At 41.2% G+C, this 9,260-nt stretch overlaps 1 protein-coding gene across 1 annotated transcript in view; it reads left to right on the forward strand.

Annotated features, from left to right (window-relative positions):
- Positions 1–1,078, forward strand: part of CYSTM1 (cysteine rich transmembrane module containing 1) — a 42,727-nt gene extending 41,649 nt beyond the window's left edge. The window contains exon 3 of the mRNA XM_053221917.1: positions 895–1,078. Within this exon, the coding sequence (XP_053077892.1) occupies positions 895–1,007 (113 nt within the window). The 3' untranslated portion in view covers positions 1,008–1,078. The remainder of the gene's footprint in view (positions 1–894) is intronic.
- The last annotated feature ends 8,182 nt before the right edge of the window (positions 1,079–9,260 follow it).

The raw sequence follows: 9,260 nt of genomic DNA on the forward strand, positions 1-9,260 counted from the left end.
TAATTTGGGGTTTTGATACAGCAGGCACACTATACCCATATCTGAACATTGGGACAATTATTTCTGTAGGAAAAACCCTCAGTGTGGATTTTCTGAGTCAGAACTATATGCACTGCCCCCTATCTCTTTAAAAGGGGTTCTGCCGGGGTGCCTGGGTGGCTCAGGGGCACCTGGGTGGCTCAGTCCGTTAAGCGGCCGACTTCGGCTCAGGTCATGATCTCGCGGTCCGTGAGTTCGAGCCCCGCGACATGCTCTGTGCTGACAGCTCAGAGCCTGGAGCCTGTTTTAGATTCTGTGTCTCCCTCTTTCTCTGACCCTCCCCCGTTCATGCTCTGTCTCTCTCTGTCTCAAAAATAAATAAACGTTAAAAAAAATTTTTTTTAAATAAATAAATAAATAAAATAGGTTCTGCCAGTTCACACTTGCTGAGTGTTTGAGAATTAGAAATGATGCTGGTGACACAGAATTAGAAACGATGCTGGAGCCGTTGTGAGGATTAAATGAGATAATGCATAAAGCTTTCAGCCAGTGCCTGCCACACCAGGCTGAGAACAGGGCTCACTGCAAACTGGACCACTTTGGACAAGCCTCAAGTTAGGTGCCGGGTTGGGTTTCATTGTCAGCTTGGGGCAGGGGAGGCATCAGGACACAGTGGTCTGACAGCTGCTGAGCCGTCCCCTTCATTCACACGTTTAAGAAACGTTTAGTGAATGCCTGACGTGTGCCAGACACTGGAGCAGAGATGGAGCAGGGAAGCAGACAGGCATGGCTCTGACCCTCTGGAGAGGGTGGGAGTCTCCGTGGCTTGTGCTAAATACTACCTGCATAGGACGCTGCTACTCGCAGTCCCCTCTGACTAGGTCTTTCTCTCCCCTGCCCCTGCCTTGCCCCCAGTGTACGTGGTGGAACGGGAAAGGAAGATGGATGTGGACACCGGGTGTCAGGCAGCCCTGGCCGCGTGTTGGACTGCTCTGTGCTGCTGCTGCCTCCTGGACAACTTGAATTGAGCAGTTGGGATCCAAGTGCTCCCTCCAGGCCCACTGCCTTGTTACTGGAATAAACAATTAGTGCTGCACCACTTCCATTTTTTCTTTCTTTTAAAAGTACCTAACCTACAGTCTTACATTTTAGCACCTATGACAGGTGTGAAGTGGCATCTTACTGTCTTTTTAACATAGTGACTCAGTAGTTCTATTCACTGTGCAGTGCTCACCACAATAAGTACAGTCACCAGATGTCACTGTATAACATTAATATGCTGTCACTGACTGTATTCCCTATGCTGTATTTTTCATCTCTGCCACTAACTTATAACTGGAAGTTTGTACCTCTTAATCCCTTTATCTCTTTCACCCATCCTCCCCACCCACCTCCCCTTCTGCAACCAGCGCTTCTCTAAGACTGTTTATTTAATTCTACATGCAAGTTGAAATCATCTGGTATTTGTCTTTATCTGACTTATTTCACTTATCGTAATACTGAGTCCATCCATGTTGTCACAAATAACAAGACCTCGTTCTTTTTCATGGCTCAGTAATGCTCCACTGCGTGTGTGTACGTGAGTACATGTGTCTCGGGGGGGGGGGGTGTTTTTACATGTGCCACATCATCTTTATCCATTCATCTACGGATGGGCACTTGGGCTGCTCCCATGTCTTGGTTACCGCAAATAATGCCACAATAAACATAGTTCAATTAGTGTTTTTGTTTTCTTTGGGTAAGTACCCAGTGGGAGAAGTAGTGTGTCATATGGTAATTCTATTGTTAATTTTTTAAAGACCTCCATACTGTTTTTCACAGTGGCTGCACCAGTTTGCATTTCCACCAGCAATGCACAAGAGTTGCATTTTCTTTGTTTTAAAGATTTTTAAGCATTCTCCACACCCATTGTGGAGCTCAAACTCACAGCCCTGAGATCAAGAGTCTCTCAACTCCACTGAGCCAGCCAAGAACCCCAAGGGTTCCGTTTTCTTCACATCTTTGCCAGTGTTTGTTGTTTCTTGTTTTGGGGGATGATCACCATATTGACAGGTATAAAGTGATACGTCATTGTGGTTTTCATTTGTATTTGCCTGATAATTAGTGATGTTGAGCATCTTCTTATCTGTCCATTGGCCATCTGTACATCTTCTTTGGACAAATGTCTATTTAGGTCCTCTGCCCATTTTTAATAGAGTTAATTATTTTTGGGGTGTTGAGTTGTATGGGTTCTTTGTAGCTTTTTGGTGTTAACCCCTTTTGGGATATGTCACTTGCGAATATCTTCTCCCATTCAGTAGGCCGCTTTGCCATTTGGTTGATGATTTCCTTTGCTGTGCAAAAGCATTTTCTTTTAATGTGATCCCAGTAGTTTAATTTTGCTTTTGTTTCTCTTGCCTCAGGAGAAATATCCAGAAAAATGTTGTTAAGGCTGATGCCAAAGATTACTGCCTGTGTTTTCTTGTAGTTTATGGCTTTAGGTTTTTAATCCATTTTGAGTTTATTCTTGTGTATGGTGTAAGAAAGTGATCAGTTTCATTCTTCTGCATGTAGCTGTCCAATGTTCCCAGCACCATTTATCAAAGAGAATGTCTTTTCTCCGTTGTGTATTCTTGCCTCCTTTGTCATAAATTAATTGACCATATAAGCGTGAGTTTTTCTAGGTTCTCTATTCTGCCCCACTAATCTCTGTGTCTAATTTATATGCTAATACCATATAGTTTTTTAAAAACTGAAATATAGTTAAAACGCAGTCTCAGGTGTACAGTAGTGATTTTAGAAGTATATACATTACATTTTGCTCACCCCAAGTGTAGCTACCATCTGTCCCCATACAACAGTGTTACAATGCCATTGACCATATTCTCTCTGCTGTGCCTTTCATCCCGTAACTTATTTCATAATTAGAAGCCTGTATCTCCCACAACCCTTCACCCATTTGCCCATCCCTCATTTCCTCACTCACTCTGGCAGCAGTTTGTTCCCCTGTATTTATGGATTTGTTCTTAATTTATGTTTTGTGTTTTAGACTCCACATATAAGTGAAGTCATATGGTATCATCTATCTCCATCTGACTTATTTCACTTAGCAGAGTACCCTCTAGGTCCATCCATGTTGTTGCAAATGACTAGATCTCATCCTTTTTTTTGTGGCTAAATGTATACACACACACACACACACACACACACACACACACACACACACACGTACATACAAATATATGTGTGTATATAGGGATATATATAAAATATCCATCCCATATCTTCTTTATCCACTCATCTATTGATGGACAGTTGGGACTGCTTCCATCTTGGCTATTATAAATTATGTTGCAATAAACATAGGGGTGCATGTTATCTCTTCAAATTAGTTTTTGGTTTCTTTGGGTAAATACCCAGTGGTAACTGGATCATACTATAATTCTTTTTTAAAGAAATTGCTTTTAAGTTTATCCATTTTTAGAGAGACAGAATGTGAGCAGGGTAGGGGCAGAGAGAATCCCAAGCAGCCCAGCTTTGCGCTGTCAGTGCAGAGCCTGATGCAGATCTCGAACCCATGAAACTGTGATACCATGACCTGGGCCTAAATCCAGAATCATATGCTTAATTGAGACACCCAGGCGCCCCTTTTTTAAGTCTTTTTGAGGAACCTCCATACTGTTTTTCACAGTGGCCGCATCAATTTACCTTCTAACCAGCAAGGCACAAGGATTCCATTCTTTCCACCTCCTCACCAGCATTTGTCATTTTTTGCCTTTTTGATTCTAGCTATTCTTACAGGTGTAAGGTGCTTTGTCATTGTGGGTTTTTCATTTTTCTGATGATTAGTGATGTTGAGCATTTTTTCATGTGTCTGTATGTCTTTAGGAAAATGTCTATTCAGGAAATGTCTATTTAGGAAAATGTCTGCCCGTTTTTTTTTTTTTAATTTATTTTTTTATTAGCATATAGTGCAACAATGATTTCAGGAGTAGATTCCTTAATGCCTCTTACCCATTTAGCCCATCCCCTCTCCCACAACCCCTCCAGTACCCCTCGTTTCTTCTCCATATTTAAGAGTCTCTTATATTTTGTCCCCCCTGTTTTTATATTATTTTTGCTTCCCTTCCCTTGTGTTCATCTGTTTTGTCTCTTAAAGTCCTCATATGAGTGAAGTCATATATTTGTCTTTCTCTAATTTTGCTTAGCATAATACCCTCCAGTTCCATCCACGTAGTTGCAAATGGCAAGATTTCATTCTTTTTGGTTGCTGAGTAATAACTCCACTGTATATATATATACCACATATTCATAACTCCATTATACACACACACACACACACACACCACATCTTCATTATCCATTTATCCATTGATGGACATTTGGGCTCCTTCCATACTTGGGCTATTGCTGATAGTGCTGCTATAAACATTGGGGTGCATGTGTCCCTTCAAAACAGTATACCTGTATCCCTTGGATAAATACCTAGTAGTGCAAATTGCTGGGTCGTAGTGTAGTTCTATTTTTAGTTTTTTCAGGAAGCTCCATACTGTTTTACAAAGTGGCTGCACCCAGTTTGTATTCCCACCAGCAGCGCAAAATAAGTCCTCTTTCTCCACATCCTTGCCTGGGGTGTCTGTCAGAGGGCCCGACACATACATAACCAAGCATATGATATCCATGCTTCAGGGAGGCCCTTCTTTTCTAATACAAATCTTTTCAAAATAAACTTTACATGCAACTCTGGTATGGAAAATAGAATGGTTTGTTGATGGTTTCCTTCACTGTGCAAAAGGTGGTTTTTTTGGTGTGGTCCCAGTACTTTAATTTTGCTTTTGTTTCTTCCCTTGCCTCAGGAGGCATACCAAAAAAAATGTTGCTAAGGCCACTGTCAAAGAGATTACTGCCTGTGTTTTCTTGTAGTTTTATGATTTCATGTCTCACATTGAGGTCTTTAATCTGTTTTGAGTTCATTTTTGTTTATGGTGTAAGGCCTCGTCAGTTTCATTCTTCTGCATGTTGCTGTCCAGTTTTCTCAGCACCATTCGCTGAGGAGAATGTCTTTTTTTCATTGTATATTCTTGCCTCCTTTGTTGTAAATTAATTGACCATATACGTGTGGGTTTATATCTGAGCTCTCTATTCTGTTCCATTGATCTCTGTGTCTGTTTTTGTGTCAGTACTATATCATTTATTTTACTATATAGCTTTGTGTAGTAGATCTTGAAATCTAGGATTTTATGTCCAGCTCTGTTCTTTCTCCAGGCTGCTCTGGCTATTTGAGATCTCTGTGGTTCCGTACAAATTTTAGTATTATTGTAGTTATGTGAAAAATGTTGCTGGTATTTTGATAGGGACAGCATTGGATCTGTACATTGCTTTGGATGATAAAGGCTTTTTTAAAAAGATTTAAGTAATCTCCATACCCAACATGGAGCCCAAACCTACAACCCTGAGATCAGGAGTTGCACACTCCACTGACTGAGCCAGCCAGGCACCCCTGGATAGCATGGACATTTTAACAAAAGTAATTTTTCTATTGCATGAACATGGAATATCTCTTTGTGTTGTCTTCAGTTTCTTTCATCAGTGTTTGTTAGTTTTCAGAGTATAGGTCTTTCACTACCTTGCTTAGGTTTGGTCCTAGGTATTTTATTCAGTATTTTACTATTTTAATTTACCTTACCTGATGACTAGTGACCTTAACATAAAAATAAAAATTTTTGGTGATTTACAGATCCTGTGATTTTTCTTCCTATTGGTTTGTCTTATTGGTTTATAGGGAATCTCTAAATATTCCACACAGTAATATTTGTCACTTTGACGGGCTTGCCAATATCTTCTCCCTATCTACCTTAGTCTTTTTTATAGTGTACTTTTCTAGTATGAAAGTTTAAGAGAAATTTTAATGTTTGCTTAGTTTTGAGAGAGAGAGAGAGACAGAGTATGAGTGGGGGGAGGGGCAGAAAGAGAGAGAGACACAGAATCTGAAACAGGCTCCAGGCTCCGAGCTGTCAGCACAGAGTCCAACGCAGGGCTAGAACTCACAGACTGCAAGAAAAAGTCGGATGCTCAACTGACTGAGCCACCCAGGTGCCCCTCTAGTATGAAAGTTTTTAAATGTCATGTTTATCAATCTTTCCCTTATGCTTTGTGTTGGGTCTTTGAAATATCGTTTTCTATTCCAAGATCACAAAGACAAGCATATTACCTTCTAATTTTTTTTCACATAGTCTTTAGTTGACTTAATTTTAGTTTTGATCATGGTGTTGGTTAGAGTTCTGGTTTTCTTCTTTTAGTTCCAACATCATTAGGTCATCCTTTCCCCACTGATCTGAAATAAGATTGGTCATATACTAAGTTCCCCTATACGAACAAGCTAGAATCAGAATGGTTTGGTCCAATAAGCATCTTTCCTACCCTTAGCACATATGTACATATACCCCTTTTTCCTCTTCAGAATTTGCTTGGCTATTCGTGGCCTTTTACTCTTTAATCTGGATTCTAGGATGAATGTGTCAATTTCTATAGAAAAGCAACATGTTTGGCTTTAATTGGAAGAGTATGTAAGTTACAGAATAATTGGGAGAAGAGTTGACATATTTATAGTACTAACTTCCTATCATAAATATGGTATCTCTCCCTTTAGTTGTTTTTATGTCCTCCAGTAAAATCGTATAATTTTCATCACATAGCTTTTGCATAGCCTTATGTTGGCTTTTAAAATTGGATTTTTTCTGAGGTACATTAGTTTTAATAGATTTTTTGGATTGTGGATGGATTCTTTTTAAGAAAATATTACATTTCTGGTGAAAATAATTTCTACACTCCAGTAGGGTCATAGATGAGAAGATTCTAACCCAGTTTTATCACAGCATTGCCTTGGGGCACTTTCTTTTCTTTTTTTTAATTTTAATTTAAGTTTTTAATTTACATCCAAGTTAGCATATAGTGCCACAATGATTTCAGGAGTAGATTCCTTAATGCTCCTTACCCATTTAGCCCATCCCTCCTCCCACAACCCACTTTATTTTTATTTTTAAATTTTTTTCTTAAATAATCTCTATGCCCAACTTGCGGCTCAAACTCAACCTCAAGGTCATTAGTCACATGCTCTACCAACTGAGCCAGCCAGACACCCCCCACCCTGTTTGGGACACTTTAAACTGTGGGAGGAGTTCTTCAATACACACCATGCATACTCCTGGGGAACCACCACCAGTCTACAAGGAGCAACATTCATTCATTCACTAAATGCTGACCATTTCCATTGTGTTAGGTAATTGACCACACAGAAGAGACCCCCTCCCTGCCATCATGGAGCTTCTTTCCATTCTAGGAAAGGAACCAGACATTAAATAATCCCCCAGGTAATACTTAATATTCTTCTTTCCTACAAAGAGAAGATACATACTGCCATGAAAACATAAGGGGGGGGGGGAGTGCTTCTTGAATAGTCTGGGAGAGATCTGAAAGACAAATAGGTGTTAATAGGCAAAATGGTTGTACAAAGAGCAGGTGCAGAGGCCCAGTGGCAGGAGAGAACATGACTCATTTTGAGAAATCAGAAGAGGAAATCATCATGGCAGAAAACAATGGGATGTTGGGGACAGATGAGAAACGGGCAAGAGCAAGACAAGGGGCTCCTAATCCCAGTTAAACATTTTAGTTTTTGTTCTGTGAGAGGTGGGAAGCCACTGAAGGGTGTTAAAGGGATGACATGACCAAACTGGCATTTTTAAGAGATCCCTTTGGCTTCCATATATAGAATGATTTGCACAGGGCATAGGTTCGCATGAATGCATCTGAGATATTTGGAAGTAAAATCAAGAGGAGGTGGTGGTGGATTGGATATGGGGATTGAAGGAGAAAGGCACAGTCAGGGATGACTCCTAAGCTTCTGAGGAACTGGATGCCTAGGGTTTGTGGATGTTGGGAACAAAAGAAAGGTACTCTAATTGGGAGCAAGAAAACCATGTTGGGCTCTGAACATGTTGGGTTAGATGGAGGTGTCAAGACGTCAATGAGACATTCCAGTGGAGATGTCAGTAAGCAGCTGCATACCCCTGGACCTTAGAGGAGAGGTTGGGCTGGATATAGCGCCATGGAAAGCACTGGCATGTTGGTGGTAATAGGAGCTGTGGGCGTGAATGAGATCACGGTGGGTAGGGAAAAGAGGTGGCAGTGGAGGACTGAGCTTTAAGGAAAACTAGCTTGGACCTATAGGTGTTGAAACCTACAAAGGAGTCAGATATGGAAAACCAGGAGAATGGGGTGTCCTTGAAGTAGAGAAGAATGTGTATTAAGAGAAAGGAAGTGATGAGTTACCATCAAATGTTGCTGGAAGGTCCAGTAAGGTAAGAATTCACGGATGTCCAGGGTACCTGTGGTGGCTCAGTCAACTGAGTGTCCAGCTCTTGAATTTGGCTTAAGTCATGATCCCAGAGATGTGCGACTGAGCCCCTTGCCAGGCTCTGTGCTGAGCGTGGAGCCTGCTTGAGATTCTTAATCTCTTTCTCTCTCTCTCTCCCCCCTCCACCTCTGCCCATTTCCCCCCCACTGGCATGTTCTCTCTCCAAAAAAAAACAAAAACAAAAACCCACTTGGACTTAGTCACACTATTGTCACTGAGGGGTGGGGTGGGTTTCTCTCTAGTTTCTATTCTTTGAAGGACACCAACGGGGAAAGACAGGACTGCTAGGACCAGCGAACAGGGTTCCTTGGGTATGGAGGAAGGTGGATATTTGTGTAGGCCTGAAAAAGAGGAGTCCAGAGGTGCAAAGAACCAGGTGGGGCATGAAGGCTTGGAACCCCAGCCACACTGGAAGCAGTAAAATTTCATGCAGTAAGACATCAAGTTCTAGAAATGCCAGGCACCATGTAAGCAGGTGAAGCTACTGACAGAGGAAACCTTGCTCCTCAAGCAAATTGGGGTGTTTGTCAGAGGGTCCTACACATAGATAACCAAGCATATGACATCCATGCTTCAGGGAGGCCCTTCTTTTCTAATACAGATCTTTTTTTTTTTTTTCATTGCCTCCCAAGTTTGAGGAATCTAATACAGATCTTTTCAAAAGAAACGTTACAAGCAATTCTGGTATGGAAAATAGAATCTGTGCAATTGCTATTGAGGCAAGGAGGCACTTCCTGCCTTTTTATGGGATCCCAAGGACCTGAGGAATAGATTTGAAAGCCTTTGGTCTTTCCAGGTTTTCCAGTATATTTGGCAAAGGGAGATTTAGTTTGGGTGGGTTTTGCCCTGGAATGTCCCTCTGCTATACTGCCTTGCAAATAAAATCAGT

This window comes from Acinonyx jubatus, chromosome A1, assembly GCF_027475565.1.
Source record: "Acinonyx jubatus isolate Ajub_Pintada_27869175 chromosome A1, VMU_Ajub_asm_v1.0, whole genome shotgun sequence".
Lineage (NCBI taxonomy): Eukaryota > Metazoa > Chordata > Mammalia > Carnivora > Felidae > Acinonyx > Acinonyx jubatus.